Source organism: Scophthalmus maximus, chromosome 2 (assembly GCF_022379125.1).
Source record: "Scophthalmus maximus strain ysfricsl-2021 chromosome 2, ASM2237912v1, whole genome shotgun sequence".
Classification (NCBI taxonomy): domain Eukaryota; kingdom Metazoa; phylum Chordata; class Actinopteri; order Pleuronectiformes; family Scophthalmidae; genus Scophthalmus; species Scophthalmus maximus.
The window spans coordinates 28,088,584-28,107,020 of record NC_061516.1 but is presented as its reverse complement, the minus strand read 5'-3'; the positions used below and the strand labels follow the sequence as shown (position 1 = coordinate 28,107,020).

Genomic DNA, 18,437 nt, shown 5'->3' with positions numbered 1-18,437 from the left:
ATAAACATAGCTTTTTGTGGTACTTTATGCAAGTTTTTCATGAAGCGGAATCACAAAGACCTTTGCTACAAATCAATAACATTGTTTTAATAAAGTTATGTTAATGATCAAACTTGTTGATTATCCAAACCTCACATCAGAAATATTACAACTTGACTTGTGCTATTTTTTTCCACATTATTCTACCCCAATCCATCCAGCTCCTCTGGGCTTTCAGACCGACCTTGTGGAGAAGATGCAAAATCCGAATATGTCTTGAAGTGTTTGAATGAAACATCAAATGCTGCTCAAAATGCTAATCTGAAAAAATACAAAAATAAGAGACTTGAATACAAGCCAATGGCCAAATCAACAACCACCAATTGAATGTGATGAAGAACATTCGAACAAAAGCATAGAGCCACTGAAGCACAGAGGACTGTTATGCCCAGCTCGTTCAAGAGCATAACAGAGACGGGAGGTCCACGCACAGCAGCCATTTCAATAAACAACACATTTATTGAAGGTAACTTGAGTAAACTACAACGTGTCAAGGCAGTAAAGGGTGGTGAAGTGTGAGTGTTGTATTGCAGCTACACTTTCCATGCACCCGCAAAACTAAACCAACATGAATAAAAGGGTGGAGCCGGAGAACCAGAGGGTGAGACAAGACCATCTTGATACCATCCAGTTTTTATACGCCAGGCCAGCAGGAGGAACCTGAACGAACCAGAAGCAGAAAACCAGTATCGCACGGCCCAGGGCCGTCACAGGACAATGAGTGTAGGACATGCTCATTTGTTCTTTTCACATACCTCTATCTCAGTACTTGGCATGATGACGTCTGAAATGGATGTGTGACGGTCAGTCTCCGATGTCTGACTGTCTTAGGTGCTGACACTCATCCAACAGGACAGACCAGTCGGTGACATGCGTCTTCTGCTGTCCCCCGTCATGTTCAGCTGTAGGGCGGGCCAAGATAATTCACACCACACTTCAAAACCCATACGGCCACCTGCTTAAAGGGCCAGGCTTGGCTCATAACACTGCGCTGAGTTTATAAACTTTGAAAGAGTGACAAGTACAAGATATAAGGTAACGTTGACCACCGGCTCACTGGCTACCATGCTTTCTGTTGATAACACTGTTCTTCTTCTTTGTTGTACGGCGCGCGTGAAAGTGGCCAATTGCCAATTAAACGCGGGTTGACCCGGGTTTAAAAAACCCGGGTCTACATGGTAATTTTGGTGTGAAAGTGGTATAACAGTGTCTTATCCATTGAATGCACAGACCAGGTCCCAGAATATAAATCAATATCAAAACATAATATTAAAGATGGAGAAACAACCTCGGCCTTACTTAAACACTTAAACACACATTTAAAAATTTTTGGGATAATTCCAAGTCATATATATATATATTTATGTATATGTATTTCCATCAGGAGAGAAAAGTGTATGAAGAATAAATATTTATTAAAGATTTTACAGAATATATGTGATGGTTGGGAGAGTCTGTAGCGCTTATATACTCAATGGGGAGATAATGGGAGCCAGGAGACTGGGTGGTGATGGGGGAGGTGGAGGGTGCGCATCACAGAAGCATGAGAGAACTGAGGCAGGGAGAGAAAACATATTTAAAATGACAGCAGGCGAGATGAGAGGCTAACAAGGCAGGTGTGTAGCAATGCAATTGGATGAACAGCTGATTGCTATGACGACCCAAGGAAAGGAGGAAAGGCAGGATGAATGAGTATTAAAACTATGACCGAAGCAAACGTGAGAGTAATCTTCCTGACTAAACTTACGCTAGAGCTACATATATTCAAGAATTGCTTATTGGCTCACATGTGTCTCTCATATATGTGCATGGGCTATAGGGGTGACATTCATGCTGTTACTTAAAGTGAAGAATTGCATTATGTCACAGCTGGGAAGGGAATTTTGCAACCTGTAGATTTATGAAACACTTAAAATAAAATAAATGACAGAAGTAGAGGAATTATACACATACACAAGTGTCAAGGATCAAGGAGCATGACCCAAATGCAGAGAACTATACAGATAATATTTTAATTAAGATGAAAAAAAACAGTAACCAAAAAACAGACTTATGGTCTGTCCAGGAACAGGACAGATTGCGAACAGGAGCCATAAACACAGACAACACTGAGGACTAGGAGCACAAAGGGTGCGGTTGAATTGTCAAATTGGCTAAGGAAGTTTCCTAAATCTTGAAGTGACCCAGAAGCATTTCCTCAGCAGCCATGATAAGAGCTGTTTGGATTCTCTAAATGCATAGGAAAGGGGGTGCTTCAATGCTTCCTTTCCTATCTCCTTTAGCATAGGGTACACTTGACCTTCCTATGCAAAAGGATAGGAGATTGCGGCACAAAATAACCTTTAAGAGTATCCTTTGCTTATTGCTGACGCTAGTATTTTGACTAGAGATGTGAATGTTTCCAGCGGATTTGTCTTCATAGTTACTGTTTGCCTTTTGAAGCTGAAGCCATGCCGGAAAAGATGGTGGTGAACCAACCCCGTCCCTTCATCACGACCACTATATCAAACCGATGGACCTCTGGCATCTTTGATTGCCTTCAAGACCTGTCCCAGTGTAATTGCTCTTGTTGTATGCTATTTGACGGGGTATATCTCACAGAGGGAGTGATAGGGAGAGATAGCTGGTGCTATTTTAGTCCACGTTTACAGAAAGCACTCTAAAATTCCTCGCGTGTGCTTCAGATTGAAAACATGCTAATCTTCCAAACCGATTTGGGTTCAGGAATGCTAACAGATTGATAGATTTTAGATCCGTGGGTGTCACCAAGTATTTGGGCACTGTTGTGCAATGTACAATCTTAATGCATTTTGATGAAGCAAATTAAGAGCATCCTCATGAGCATGGTTGGGTAGTAACGGATTCCATGTAATCTGGATTACATTATCATATTACAAAAAATAAGCAACCATAATCAGACCAGATAAAATTTGAAAAATGTGTGATTAAATTATAGTTACATTGTCACGAATTACTTGATTACATTATGTTTTTAAAACATGGCAATTTTAAAATGACCTTTAAAAAAAACAAAAAAACAATGCTATTGACTTAGAAAGCGCAACATACATGTGGAGAAAATCCTAGCAGCTCAGTCTGTTTACCCTCGCTGTCGATGTATTCATTCCTTTTTATTTACTTTTAAAATGTAAGAAAGATTTTTGAGTAAGTGCTCCTCTTGCACAAGTCTTGCTTTTTTTTTTTGTTTTGGCAATATTTCCGATGTTTAAAGAGATTTAAATTTAAATTTGTGGGACACTTTTTGCTCAATGTGATCAAATCACTGTCCACTAGTAAGTTCCAACACCAGGTGAGTATTTATAAAACTCGAATCTAAACTCTAACGCAGAAAACATTGCAGCATAGAAACTGTATGTAAAGACAGCCCTCAGTCAGTTTATGTTGACACTGACTTCAGGTTCATGTGAAATTCACGCAGGGGCGCGTTCTCATTAACAGTAAACAGCTGTCATCAAGTGACAGGACACAGCAGGTATGTGTGTTAATGGTGTGAACACTGTGACGTGAATCAAATGAACCATATCATCGCGCAGAACAATTGAAGGAAGGAAAAGTTTGGAACCGGCGAGCGTCTCGGGAGCTTTGTTTTCAGATTTTTGGGCTTCAGGTCAACTTTGGAAAGGTGCAATGAATGCAAGAAAGAAAAGAGTCCCACGAGAATAATAATACATGTTTACCATTTCATGCCTTCCTTGTTTGAGTGATCACCATAGCAACACATTGAGCATAGCGTGAGTTAAGGCAGGCCATGATGTCAAGCGCTGCCACTATGCAGCACATCATCTGACAGTAGAGATCTCTATGCCAGCCCACATCAGCTGACTGAACCTCTTCTACGCATTCAATTGGCAAAGCTCACATGTGCGCTCTATTTAAGCTGCTTTAACCTGCCCACTCTTCTTGCTCTGCTAAACGCCACTTCGCGACCCGCCTCCACCCCAGCACCTTTTCATACTGTATCTGACTTAAATCTATGTCATGTGTTGTCATTTATGCCTGCTCTGTTCTGCAAAGGGCCTCAATTTCCATGAAGGCTCATTGAAGGATAGGGAGGTTTGCTCTCCCTATCCCAGGCTTCCCAAGTGTGTGCGTGAAATGGCAGGGAGGTCCCGGAACAGAGCCATACCACCACATATAACCAATTGTGATTATTGGAATGATTAATTTTGACTATAGTGGAGCTGACTGAACCATTTTCATCCAAAAAATAGCACCCTGGCCCTTAACCCAACCCTCAGCCTTTGACTCTGATTGCTATACTTTTTAAGCACTGGCATTTGTGACTGCTTCAATGATTTACAGGTCTGTCGTCAAGGAGACCATTGACGTGAACACATTGAAACATTAAGTATTATGTGGCCATTGCAGTGATTGTCACAATAAGCTTGTAAAACTCTCACCTTTATGGCCAGTATTTGCTTCAATAAGGGTGAGAGGTAATTTCAGTTGTGTGTGTGAGAGGTAATTTCAGTTGTGAGTGAGAGGATTTCAGTTGTGTGTGTGAGAGGATTTCAGTTGTGTGTATGAGAGAATTTCAGTTGTGTGTTGTGAGAGTGTTTCAGTTAAACAGGAAAGCATTTCAGTTGAACAGGAAGGCGTTTCAGTTGTGTGTTTGAGAGCATTCAGTTGTGTGTGTGAGAGGTAATTCTGGAATATCTCCCTAACGGCCCTCATAATAGGCTGCCACACACACACACACACACATACACAATCCTTCAATGTTGTGATTCAATTTGAAGAAAATTGTGCCAGTAAAATGTGATCAATATTCATGGCAGAAGAGCAGCAAACTGCAAAAGCAGCCTGCCATATTTCAGCATTGCCCTGTTCCTTGGCACAAAAATCAGAAGAAGAAAACGGTCCTTGTTGTCCCCCCCTGCTGGATTTTCTGGGAATGTTACCCTCCAGTTGTCCTGTATCCCATCATGCCTTCCACCTGGTTCCATGTGAATTAGTTTCTGTGCACAACTGCTACGGATTCCAGATGAATTTAGAAGAAAGGAACTTCAGTAGGTTTTGGGTTTTATTTTCATGTTACTTTCTTACCATCTTGTGTGTCTGTGTGGGAGGGCCACCAGCTGACTGTGTGTATGACAACCTTGTCAAGTCTTCCCTGTTAAGGGTTTGCAGCAGATGGAAAATGATAGGAAATATGCATTTTGAGCACACATTATGTGTAAGCTTTTAAAGAACAGATACAAGTTAAATAGTTCTATAAAGCACAACATCTTTCTTTACAGATGTGCCTATCTTGTTGTAAATACATGATGGTTTTTGTTGTCATTTATTTCACTTAACCTGTATCAAATCATCACTGAGCCTTTGAAATGTGTTGAATTCTCAGATATGCTGTAGCAGCAACATGCTTGTCAGTGCACTTCTTGTTTAAAATGATTAATAAAGCTCCTAGCTCTTTGCTCAGGTTGACTGAGTTGACACTTGTTAAGCAGGAGAGAGCAAAATAAATGTAATAACTTCCTTAATTGACGTCAGTGGACTTTTGCGGGTACATGACTGTGATGAACATACTCATGTTACATTTAAACTCTAGAGCCTATCAGAACCTCTCTGTGGTCGTTCTGTCGTTCTCAGGTTTGTATTAGTCCACAGAGGCAGTGGGAGAGAGAGGGGAAGGCTGCAGCCCACTGATATGACTGTGCCTTGTGCTGTTATTGTAATCACCAATGCTCACTTTATTTTCCCTCCGCTGCGTGACCTTGCCGCTTCCTCCTTTCCTCGCTCCCTGCTACTCCCGTCTCACACTCCCTGAATGTGTCTCAGTCTGGATTTGGCCCTGCCCCCAAGCTCCATCCGACAATTTCCCCAGTCACTTTCATCTGAATTAACTGCATTTTTTAAAGAATTGTCTACAATGCGATTCAACCTAGGGAAACTTGTGCATGACGGTTGACTGTGAGTGCCTAAAAAGGAATCTGTAAAAAAGAAAGAAAAAATGAACAGCAAAGTTGAGCTAAGCAGGGGGGGGGGGTGAACTGAGGAGTTACTTTTCACTGAAGCACAAACCAAAGCAACCCTGCTATTCAACAACCATTCATGTACGTCCATCTGATAACTGTCACTTGATATGTGGATGTAAATACATTTTTTAAAAAAAGAATGAATTCACTTGACACAATTAATACAAAAGCAAAATGTAGGGAAACTCCAGTACTAGTATCCTATATGCAAAGTAATATAGCAACTCATATCACTGCTTTTAACATCAAGCTTTGGACCTCTGTAAATTATAGGTAATCCACAAACTGGACTTTGACCTGGCTGAAGAGGGCTTACCTATATGTGTCAAAGTTAAACTGTGGGGAAACATACCACATAATATCCTGGCTCGCTCCTGACCTGGCACTGAAGCCAAACTCCTGGATTTGGATACAAAAAGAACCGGGTGAGGCATCTGTTTACCTTTTAAAACTTATCAGTTACAGTGTCACACTGAATATGCTGCACTGTGAAATCATACAGCTGATAAACATAACTATTAGAATGTTCATAGATCTTCTTGCTGTGTTGGGAGAGTCTCCAGTCGGCTGTGACCCTGAACAGAATAACCAGCTTTCCTTTGATTGGTTGTATTTTCTCATGTCCTAAAACTGTGACAACATGTTCTGTTGGCACTGTGCCAAGCAACACTTAATTTTAGATTGTATCTGTGACTGCAAAGGTGTGGGGCATCCAAAAAAGGGATCCCTCATGCCACAATAAGAATGATGTTCTCCTCCCCAGATTTCAGCAGGTGAAGACTAAACTTCTTGATCCGACACTGCATTGTTTTTATGTGTCATTTAGTTTTGCTGTTCTGCAAATAAGTTTTGAGCAGGCAGGTCAATATAGCTCAGTTACATGGGAAAAGACTATGTTTGTGTATGGCCCCTTTCTAGTTTTAACGACCAATCGAATCTCTTTACAATACAAGTCACATTCACCCATTCATACACACGTTAATACGCCGCTGCTATTTATCGCACCTTTTTCTGTCATATTCATACACTGCTAGCACAGCCATCATAGGCAATTTAGGCTTAAGTGTCTTGCCCAAGGCATGCAGATGGGGAGAAGCTTACTGGACGACCCTCTTTACCTCCTGAGCAACAGCCGCTCCAAGTTCCTCATTTGCAGATTAATCATTTTCATCCCATGCCCATTTCCACACTGCCGGGAATCCAACAATGCAACGACAGACTGAACCACAAACTACTGCAGATAATATTACACAGCACAAATGAAAACATTTTCTTTTTTAATTTTTTTTTCCGCATAGACAGACTAGAAAACATTCTAACATAGTTTTTTTAAAATCTGTTGTTGTCTCGCAGGTATGTCCAGCACACTCCCAATATTCCTGACAGGGCTCTGCTTCCTGCTGCTCAAACCCACCTGCTGCAGTGGCAGCAGCATTCTGGTGGTGCCCGTTGACGGCAGCCATTGGATCAACATGGAGGTGATTCTGCGAGAGCTGCACTCCAGAGGCCACAACATCACTGTGCTGCGCTCCGCCCACAGCTGGTACATTCCCAGTAACTCTTCCTTTTATACTGCTATTAACGTGAGCATGCTGGAGGATGAGACAAACAAGGACTTCTACAATGACATGCTACGAAATGTTGCGGAGTGCCGCAGGTCGCTGACGTTCATACGCAGCTTCTGCCAGCAGCACTTGCTCACATCCATGTTGGCAAATGGCCATAAGATCCTTGCCAGATCAGCTGCTACGATGTTAGATGACAATGTTTTCATGAAGAAGCTGCAGGACAGCAAGTTTGACTTAATGTTAACGGACCCTGCTCTGACTTTAGGAGTCATTCTGGGTAGTTACCTCAAGTTGCCGATGGTTTTTAATGTGCGCTGGATTAATAACGGAGAAGGCCACTTTGCCGTTGCTCCCTCTCCAGTCTCCTATGTCCCTGTGTCAGGAAGTGAACTTCATGATCAGATGGACTTTCAGGAAAGGACCAAGAATATGTTGCATTATCTCTATAGTGTTGTTGAACAGGACTTTATCATCAACCCTATGTACTCAGATCTGCTCCAGCGCCACTTCCCTCCTGGAACCGACTTGCTGTCTTTGGAGCGTTCAGCTGACATCTGGCTGTTGAGGGCAGATTTTGTCTTTGAGTTCCCTCGTCCTACCATGCCCAATGTGGTCTACATTGGGGGCTTCCAGTGCAAAATGTCCAGACCCCTCCCTGCTGAGCTGGAGGCATTCATGCAGAGCTCGGGGGAGCATGGGGTGGTTGTCATGTCTTTGGGTACGATCGTGTCAGCCCTGCCTCGTGATACCACAGAGGCCATGGCTGCTGCTTTTGCTCAGCTCCCTCAGAAGGTGGTGTGGAGGTTTTCGGGAAAAGAGCCTTCATCCCTGGGCAACAACACCCTGCTGGTGAAGTGGCTGCCTCAGAACGATATCCTGGGACACCCCAAAACTCGCGCCTTCGTGGCCCACGGAGGCACCAACGGCATGTATGAGGCCATCTACCATGGTGTTCCTGTTCTTGGCCTGCCGCTCCTCTTTGACCAGTTTGACAACGTACTACGGCTGAAGGTTCGTGGAGCAGCTCGTGTGGTCGAGGTCAAATCACTCACCAAAGAAAACTTCCTTGAGGCTCTAAAGGACATCCTGGAGACTCCCTCATATCGAAACAACATCAAGCATCTCTCCGAGTTACACCGCGACCGGCCAATGTCTCCTATGGACACCGCTATCTTTTGGATTGAATACGTCATTAGGAACAAAGGAGCAGCCCATCTGCAGCCAGCAAGTTTTAGTCTGCCGTGGTATTCCTACTTTTGCCTGGATGTGGCTGTTTTAATCATGGCCCTCGTTGGAGCCCTTGTCTGGGCTTCAGTCTTGGTCTGTAGGGTTCTCTGCTGCCGGAGGTTCAGGAGCAAGATAAAAGCAGAGTGATTCATTCAAACATAACTCAAGCATCCACAAATAGTTAAACTGCAGCTGACACATTTTAGCTTAATAGTTTAAAGATGTTTTCAGAAAATAAAGATATTCAAGTGTAGATTGTTATGAAGTCTTTATTCTTTTCATAGAAATGTTTTTGCCAGAGATTTAATTGGAAAAGAGTTTTTTGCTGAGTACTTTAATTTATACCTCATACAGTATAGTCCTTCATACTTAAAGGACAATTCTCAATTCTCAATTCTTAAACAACCACTAATACTGCTACTCTTTCCACACTGTTCTGTCTGAGGTAGCAATTAAATCGAGGTCAAAAGAAAAATAAGAGGGTAAGTGCATCATGGTGAGTTTATGATTTGTGTCATCCACGTCCTGTATGATCAGGCAATATGGATGAATAGGAACCCACCAAGTGTTAATAAGGAGTGTGTAATATAGACAAATTATTAAATCCCATAGAAAATGCAAGCACTACACTTTTTTTAAATTATGTTTTATTTAACTCACTTTTGGGGTCCTTTTAAAAATAAATCTAAGTATCTTAGTTAATTATGAATACATTACCTCCTGTACAGTGTCATCACAAATTGTACGCACAGTATGTGCTTGCATATTTAGACAACATCAACATAATATCAACACAATAATGACATTTCTGCACATTGTCAAGGGCAAAGTCCACAGGCAACACTGTACCTTTAAACACAAACTTTAACACAGCAGAGTTCAGTGCTGCAAACCACAGACATATTTGAGGTGTTGGCATGCATAGTTGTTTTCATAGCTGCTAAATTTGGAAAATAACCTGATGCCAGGTCAAGCACTAAGAGCTCAAGCACCAAGGAGAAAAAAGTAGTAAACTGGCAACATAGCTGAATGTGTTTTAACCATATTTTGAAATAAATATTACTTTCGGAAAATACTAATAGAGGAAAACTAATATTTTGGAGTGATTGGACAAATTTTGTCAAACTTCTGCAGTGAGTAACTTCGCATCTTCACATTCAGCTTCCTTCCAGTTTTTCCCAAATTAATTTCTAATCGCTTAGTTCCTTAGATTGCTGCTGGTCAAGACAGGTGATGCTCACCTTTTTTTCTATGTGCATGCAGTGTGTACAACTCCGTCTTCTATGGCAAAGTGATTATACAACAGAGGACTTCCTGTAGTGTGCAGCCAGCCTGCTGCAGAAGCAACTTATCATGCTGCTCTCTACTGGAACTTTCTGCTGGGACATTTAACCCCCCCGCTGCTGATTTGCTCTGTGCACACTGCACACGGGGTATGCACAGGGATATGGAGACCTTCAGTGTCACACAGTAATGCCTCAAGGGGAACCGATCAGTTTCTAAGTGGGTTATTCAGTAACTCAGAGATCGGTGACATTTAAAGGAAACAAAGTGAGTGATTAGTCCCTCGTCCTCTTTGAAACCATGTGATAAAAATACTGCCTAATACCCATTGTCTCAACATACCCATTCTTCAGGCACACAATTTCAATTGTGTTGCTTTTTTTTCCCAGCCCCGTGGTGCCTGGGAAAAAATTATTCGTGGGTACATTTAACATGTCAGATATGTGCACACATATACAACAACAAAGTCTTGGCTTCTACATTTAGAAAAGCGTTGCATACGCTTAAATTCATTCTATGAAGACAAAGTCTACTCTGCCATATGCACAAGATATGAAGAAAAGTGTAACGCTGGTTGAAAAACACATCTAAAGCTGCCAAATGGAATTCCTGCATATTTTCACTGAATAAAAAATATAGTTGAAAAGCTCATTTGAAGACATCATATGGCGGAGGGGTTAATGTGTTTGATGGCATACAGCCAACAATAAACTAAAGGGCATTAGTGGACACCGTACAGTCGTTCCTTCCCTCGCAGCCCTCGTCCACCTCAATCATCGTGTCTGCCACTGGAGTAGGAGAGAGGGAGACGGGGAAAGGGAGAGTGTATGTTTTTGTTCTTGGGCAGAAAGGCGTTCTCTTGCCTCAGGATGTTGCCTTTAAAGCTGAAGAAGTGGGTTTCCTGCGGAGGAAACGATCACAGAATAGGGGCGAGACACCGTGTTCCCAACATTTCTTGAGCACAGGTCATCACGCTGCAGAGCGAGCGGCTGGTCCTCAGTTCAACACAGTGGGGCTCATGGCTTAGAGGGGTGAGTAAAAAAGTCTTTGTTTGTGTGGTAAAGTTTGATTCCTTACGCACCAGCTTGTAGTAAACCGCATGACAATGTCCAATCTATCTGCTTCGCAGGTGAGTGTTTCCCCCTGATGGATCCTGGATACTTTGAGGACTGATTGACTGACAGCAGAACATTTGAGCATGACCTTCTCCACGGGGGAATGCATTCATGAATATTGCACAATGGACAAATGACAAGTAGAGTCAAACTGATAACAACGATGACTTTTTGTCTTTCCTTTACGCCTTGAATGAATGAATGGGAGTTTTTAAACCAGCTCATCACCCTGTGACCATCAGTCCACATCTGAGTGAGGTCCCTTCTTGTTTCCAATGTCAGATATCTGACCAACAAAGACATGTCCAATGATAGTTGCAACCTCCCATTGGACACGGACACATTCGGCCTGACCTGCATCTATGGCCTCATCTTCTCTTTGGGTCTCCCCAGCAACCTGCTGTCTCTCTGGGGACTCTACCAACTGGGCCGCTCGGGTTCAGGAGGCTGCCAGCTCGTCTATATCCTCAACCTGCTGCTATCAGACCTCCTCCAGCTGCTCACCCTGCCACTGTGGATCCTTTATCTCCAGGGCGAGCACCGCTGGCCTTACAGCCGGCTCACCTGCGAGCTGGTCGGCTACGTGTTTTACGTGAACGTCTACGCCAGCGTCATGTTCCTGTGCCTGATAGCACTGGACCGCTGCCTGGCAATTGTGTACCCGCTGAGCAGCCGCGGGGTGCGGACCGTCAGGGTGGCAGCAGTGTCAGGTGTGGCGGTCTGGACCCTCACATTCCTGTTCTGCCTGTGTGGGCTGCTGCCGTCGGTGTTTGACTCTGATAGGCTGCTGTGTCTAGAGCAGTACCCCGTCAGTCCCAGATACGCCCACTTTAAGATCACCTCCGTGGTGCTCGGTTTTCTGCTGCCATGTGCCATTCTAGGGTGAGTTGACCCCAAGCCCCTGGTCAGGACATTCATGTTGTGTCACATGCGTAATAGTGTCTCCAAACCTGTTCATGTAAAGGTTCTGTGGTCAAATGTGTCCACCGACTCCAAAGTCATATGGTCAGTCAAACAGCAGACTATTTACCAACCCCATGTAGAAATAACACAATAAAAATGATTGGAACATGTCTAGCAAATTGTAACTTGAAGTAAAATGGGGATTCAAACTGAAAGAAAAATTGAGTGAACGATTAGGGAACATGATGGACATCATTGTTGGGCTACTTTATTTGTGGCATCCTATGGGTTTGACAAAGAAAACTTTAGATTTTACTGTCAATAGGAGACACAGTGTCATTTTTTTATTATGGTCTGATGAACAGGCTGAGTATCTCATCTTCATCTCTGCTTCCTCCCTCAGCTACACCTCAGCACACATCGGGGTGACACTCCGTCGATCTCCATCCCTCTCTGACCACGAGCGACACAAAATTGTGGGCATCCTGGTCGTAATCACCGTCAATTTTATTGTCGTCTTCGGGCCGTACCACCTCGTGGGCGGATACAGGTTTGTGTCCTTGCTGCTGACCGACGAGCCGTGTGGACTGGAGCGTTCCATTTTCCTCACCTATCGCCTGTGTTACGGCCTGACCAGCCTCAACACCCTGCTGGACCCCCTCTTCTACATCTTCCTGTGCCCAGACGCTCGGCTGGAGCTGCAAAGGTCCCTGCCCTGTTTGGGAAGGGGGCAGAAAACCCGCAAACAGACGACCCCAAGTGACAGAGCTCCCCCGCACACTGAGGGGGAGAGTGAAAATGGACATAATAACCTTCTTGCAATATGACTTTGATATGGCCAGTGACTCCTGCTTTTAAGTCAAAGTAACTGCCCCACCCAATAGAAATGCATGTGCATGGTTCATGTGCTGAAGTCAGCTAAATGATTTTATCTACAGTTTTTAGTGTCAGCTCCTCATTTATATTCAGAGGAAAACAGAAACACTTGTGGGTGGCGCAAAGCTTTCAAGGTGCCAAGAACTGTTACTTACAATAACCCCAATAGTTTCTTAGAAATATGCAAATTCACTGTTTGTCAAAAAAGGAAATCTTCTAAGTAGGGATATATAACTATGTGAAACAGAACTTTTGCTTTCAAAGAGATTGGTGTGAAATGTGGAATTTACCAACTCTTCCTACTGTCATGTTTACAACACTGTATACAAAGTCTGCTGTAAGTTAGTGGTGTGAACCACCACCCAAATATAAGCATGACTGTGGTTCTACAGGGGAAAGAGAAATGTCATTCTGCAACACAGGGGTGCTTTTCTGTTTCTTTATTAATGTTTAGAAATGTCACGTAACAGTATTAAAAGGAGCAGAAATAAAATATGCAAGGAGTAAAATCATGGAAACTGAAAGAGACGTGAAGTCAAATTTAAGGCATCCATCTTCTATCCTCTATATTGGACAAGGTGTAGATTCATTTTTTGAAAATCAGCAAGAGTACATTGTTTTTCAAAGATGTGCTTGTGCCAGCTCTCACAGCTACTGATAAGATCTAGTGAGAGACCTCAAGAGAGAGAGAAAAAAACGGAGGCAATACTGTGGATACACATCAAATCAAGCGTTCAGAGTAACACATTTTGTTACAGCAGTTCTCATACATTTGACAGGTATAAAAGATGCAACATAAAAACAAACTTGTTGCGAGTATTCACAAACGTTATAGAAACTCTAATCCTCTACTGCCCTTGGAAAAGAAGTGAATAAAAACTTTCAACTCTGTTGTTAAACCGATGAGTATGATGCCTTGTAATGTACATTATCGTCAAAGGACGACAGCAGGCAAACATGGATTAAGTTCCTTATTAAGTAGGAAACAGCAAATGTAAACTGGACTAGACCAGAAAACACAGGGCACATCTTACTTAAATATGATCAGCTTAAGTTAGAAAACAATTGAAATTTGGAATTAAAGGCCTGAAACCTAGGCTCATTTTTAAATTAATAATGGTTCTCAGTGAAGTGGAAGTAAACAGTTAGGAGTAGGGTTAGCAATACTTTCATCCTGCTCTTGCTCCTCTGTTTTCAGACCCAGTTTCGCGAAGGATTTCCTCGGCTTCATCATAACCTCGGTGGCGGTGCTGATGGAGCTGTGGGCGGTGCTGTGGCGCCGGGCCAGCTCTGCTAGATCCTCGGCCAGAACACTCTCCATCACTGCACCCAGAGATTGTCTGATCTTAGTGCACAGGTCAGGGCAGCTGAACACGTACAGAACGGGGTTGAGGACACTGTTGAGGAAGCCAATGGTCGCAGCGATTCTCAAGGCATCGCTTGCGAATTTCTGCAGGGGATGCCCACTGGGAGCCATCACCTCCATGATGATAAAGAAGTGGTACGGAGCCCAGCAGAGAACGAAGCTCACCACCACGGCCACCACGAGCCGAACGAAGCGGAAAGGGCGTCGGGAGCCTTTGCGCACCAAGTGGGCATTCAGGGTAACATAGCTGAGGATGATGATCAACAGAGGGATCAGGAAGGCTACAAAGAGCTTCATGAAGGCCAAGGCCTCCTTGTGCTGCTTACATAAAGCTTTCAGGTCATACGGCTCACTTGGGAGAAACACAGTGTAACTGTAGTAACAGAAAATGTTGTCTTTGGAAATGTGAATAGTGTCACGGAATATGTAGAAAGGGATAGTGCAGACCACAGCCAAGGCCCAAATCACCCCACATGTCTTTCCCATGAGTCGAATGTCCCTGTGGTTCTGGGCCCAAACAGGTCTCAGCACCACCAGGCAGCGGTCCATGGAAATGGCCGCCAGCAGGAAGCCACTGACGAACATGTTGAGGAAGAAGACGGAGGAGTAGATGCGGCAGAAGGTCCTGCCCAGTGTCCAGGTGTTGCCGCGTGCCATGTAGAGGGTGAAGAAGGGAAGGGAGCTGGTGGCCAGCAGGTCGGAGGCCGCGAGGTTCAGGATCCAGACGCTGATGACCAAGCGGCGGACATGGAAGCCCACCACGCCGAGGATGAGGAGGTTTTCCACGATGCCAATGGAAGAGAACAAGCCGTGGAGGGAAATGGCAACGACACTGGGAGAGTTCATGCTGACTGTTTGGTTTGACGGGTTAAAGCTGACGTACGGGCGCTGGTTGAAAAGACATGTGACGTGCGCCATCCTGGAGTGAAAACGTGTGGATCCTTTGCTTCACACTGCTGAGATTTACGACAGAGTGGAGTGTGTGAAACGAATCACTATTTCAAGCAGGAATAGCTTTTTAAAATTGGAAAGAAAAAAATTAATATATATATATATATATATATATATATATACACACATTTATATATATCGTTAAATCAATTATAATTATCGGAGTGTCATTTTCATCAATATCAATATAACAATAGTTCAATATATACAGTATATATATACACATGCATGTATTGCTTATGCATTGAGGAGGTGCAACACATCACTGGTTTTAATTTTCCACCCCAGGTTTGTAAAAAGGTTTTGTCATTCTCTACGAACAAAGAGTCGAAAACCACAACCGTCCCTCAGGAGCGAAAAATCTGTCTTTAAACTTGGAGGAAATAATAATTTGACATTTATCATAATAACTGATCTCGATTGAAATGAAATTCTTTTTCATAACATTGATAACATTTTCGGCCAAATCGCCCTGCCCTAACAAGGAAAGAGGATTATTTCTGAAATGTCTCTTGTCATGATATACTGTGTTCAGGGACATATGGTGTTTTGGCCCTATATGTTTTATCCTCCAGCCACAGTTTATGGCTGTTGAGATATTTAGTTTTGTCAAAATCACTACAGAAATACATTTTTTAGGTTCAAATATATTATTCACATAACCTGTATTGCTTCTTGCTAAATCAAAATAAGAGCTACAGCAGAGGTGACTATTATCTCTCCAGGTGATGCAAGCGTCTGCATGTAAATGATCTGTGCACAGCACATTTGCTGAATTCATTTCAATATATCTTTGAGAGCAAACGCTCTGGAGTTCATTCTTTCTGAATATACCACTACAACAACTGTAAATTCCACTTTGTTGGGGGAAATTTTTTTGTTGTTTTTTCAATCTGAAAGCTCCAATGCACAGTATAGGATATTTGTGAACTTGAGGTTAAAGAGACAGTTATACGGTCTAGCAGTTTGTATTTTCTGAGAAAGAGGAATTTGCCATTCTGTTTTGCAGCATTTATGCAATCTTCCTTTTAACATTCGTCACATCCTCTCTACAATTGTTCTCAACGTTGCAACTCGTACCCTGTCTGATTTTATCTTCGAACACAACTTACCACTGTGTTATCTCTACACTTGAGTTTCACTTTTAGCAATAAAGGCTCGGACTGCTGAATTTACAATTTTTGAAGTTTAATACTGATGTATCAACTGTGGCATGTCCTAGTGCGGGCAGATTTTAAATGCTTGAATTAGAAATCACATATCTATAGAAATCTACTAGTTTGACTCACTGGCAAGAGTCATTTGCAGTTATTATGCTGCAGCAGATGAAGACAAAACTTTTTAAAAGTCTGGCATTGTGTCTCAAAATCCAACTTCTGCTGAGATAGCTGATTAAATTCTGCCCATTTCCAGTACATTTAATTTCACTGAAAAAAGACAGTGGTGGATTATCTGGCTCACTGCAAAACAATGACTCTCTAATTTCAGACCTCATGCAGACCTCCTCCACACATAAACAAGAAAGATCACTCACCTGCTTGTCAAGACTCCGATGAGGCCTGTGTCATGGTTGGTTCCTATACAATGCAGTGCCTAGCTCAGCTTGTTGGACACATGTTGAGTCATCGGAAGTTACAAAACTCAAAAGGAAGCACATTAGAGTCAGACGCTGAAGGAATATAGTCTTTTGGTCTCGTCAAATTCCTTTTCAAAAAGAAACTATCACTTAGGAAAATGGCAGCAGTTTTTTATGGAGCTTTGTGATTTATCATTTGAGGTTGAGGAGATCATCGACTTTATTGCGTCGACAAAGACAAAGTATGATAGTCGAAACGTCCAGTCGAAACGTGCTGTTGTTGTTGTTGTAGTTTTCATGGAAACCTTAGCAGCCACATAACCTCAGTGTGTAGGCCGGCCTTTTATCATCTTAATGAAATCTGAGAAATTAAAAATGTTGGAAAATCAGGGAACATGATGGACATCATTGTTGGGCTACTTCATTTGTGGCATCCTGTGGGTTTCACAAAGAAAACTTTAGACTTTACTGTCAATAGGAGACAGTGTCATTGTTTTTATTGTCTGATGAACAGGCTGAGGATCTCATCTTCATCTCTGCTTCCTCCCTCAGCTACACCTCAGCACACATCGGGGTGACACTCCGTCGATCTCCATCCCTCTCTGACCACGAGCAACACAAAATTGTGGGCATCCTGGTCATAATCACAGTCAATTTCATTGTCGTCTTCGGGCCGTACCACCTCGTGGGCGGATACAGGTTTGTGTCCTTGCTGCTGACCGACGAGCCGTGTGGACTTGTCAAGGTTGAGCAGGAACTGGACCCAAATGCAGAGGTGGTCGAAAAAAAAAAAAGGATATTTAATAATAAAACGAAAACAGAATCAAACCAAGGGTGTCCACGAGATGTAGCAAAAAAACAGGTAATCCAAATACTGGAGCCAGGGGGAAAAATGCAGAAACAGACCGCGGGAAAAATGCAGAAACAGAGGTCTCAGGATAGACTGGGGAAACACAACAGGAACAGACCAGGAGTATAACAGACTAACCAACACTGACAAAGGGAAGCACAGAGACTAAATACACACGAGGAGGGCGGGGCAAATAGAACACAGGTGAGACACATTAGGAACAGGTGCAGACAATCACAGGGGCAGGAAACACTGGCAAAGTAAAGAAAACAGACAAAAGACAGGGAAACAGGAAGTGCGGAAACACAAGGAACTACTTCAAAATAAAACAGGAAATGAAAACACAAGATCATGACAGGACTGGAGCGTTCCATTTTCCTCACCTATCGCCTGTGTTACGGCTTGACCAACCTCAACACCCTGCTGGACCCCCTCTTATACATCTTCCTGTGCCCAGATGCTCGGCTGGAGCTGCAAAGGTCCCTGCCCTTTTTGGGAAGGGCGCAGAACACCCGCAAACAGACGACCCCAAGTGACAGAGCTCCCCCGCACACTGAGGGGGAGAGTGAAAATGGACATAATAACCTTCTTGCAATATGACTTCGATATGGCCAGTGACTCCTGCTTTTAAGTCAAAGTAACTGCCCCACCCAATAGAAATGCTTGTGCATGGTTCTTGTGCT

At 43.1% G+C, this 18,437-nt stretch overlaps 3 protein-coding genes across 5 annotated transcripts; 2 read left to right on the top strand and 1 right to left on the bottom strand.

Annotated features, from left to right (window-relative positions):
- The first annotated feature begins 6,330 nt into the window (after positions 1 to 6,330).
- ugt5g1 (UDP glucuronosyltransferase 5 family, polypeptide G1) lies at positions 6,331 to 9,086 on the top strand. Its single transcript, XM_035624135.2, has 2 exons — positions 6,331 to 6,463; positions 7,392 to 9,086. Exon 2 carries the CDS (start codon positions 7,394 to 7,396, stop codon positions 8,978 to 8,980), a length of 1,587 nt encoding a protein of 528 aa, XP_035480028.1. The 5' UTR covers positions 6,331 to 6,463; positions 7,392 to 7,393; the 3' UTR covers positions 8,981 to 9,086.
- A 646-nt stretch (positions 9,087 to 9,732) lies between these two features.
- On the top strand, positions 9,733 to 13,504 carry si:dkey-165a24.9 (probable G-protein coupled receptor 132). The gene is made up of 3 exons (XM_035624159.2): positions 9,733 to 11,148; positions 11,247 to 12,114; positions 12,539 to 13,504. Exons 2-3 carry the CDS (start codon positions 11,534 to 11,536, stop codon positions 12,960 to 12,962), a joined length of 1,005 nt encoding a protein of 334 aa, XP_035480052.1. The 5' UTR covers positions 9,733 to 11,148; positions 11,247 to 11,533; the 3' UTR covers positions 12,963 to 13,504.
- On the bottom strand, positions 13,437 to 18,330 carry LOC118300066 (prostaglandin D2 receptor 2). Of its 3 annotated transcripts, none has more exons than XM_035624134.2 (3): positions 18,138 to 18,330; positions 16,863 to 17,661; positions 13,437 to 15,391 (listed from the first exon to the last, which is right to left on the bottom strand). In XM_035624134.2, the coding sequence occupies exon 3, from the start codon at positions 15,293 to 15,295 to the stop codon at positions 14,135 to 14,137; it is 1,161 nt and encodes a 386-aa protein (XP_035480027.2). In that variant the 5' UTR covers positions 15,296 to 15,391; positions 16,863 to 17,661; positions 18,138 to 18,330; the 3' UTR covers positions 13,437 to 14,134. The 3 variants fall into 3 exon arrangements, with proteins under 3 accessions (XP_035480027.2, XP_035480026.2, XP_035480025.2); XM_035624133.2 differs by having other exon boundaries at positions 13,437 to 15,330; XM_035624132.2 differs by having other exon boundaries at positions 13,437 to 15,333; positions 18,138 to 18,328.
- Between the last annotated feature and the right edge of the window lie 107 nt (positions 18,331 to 18,437).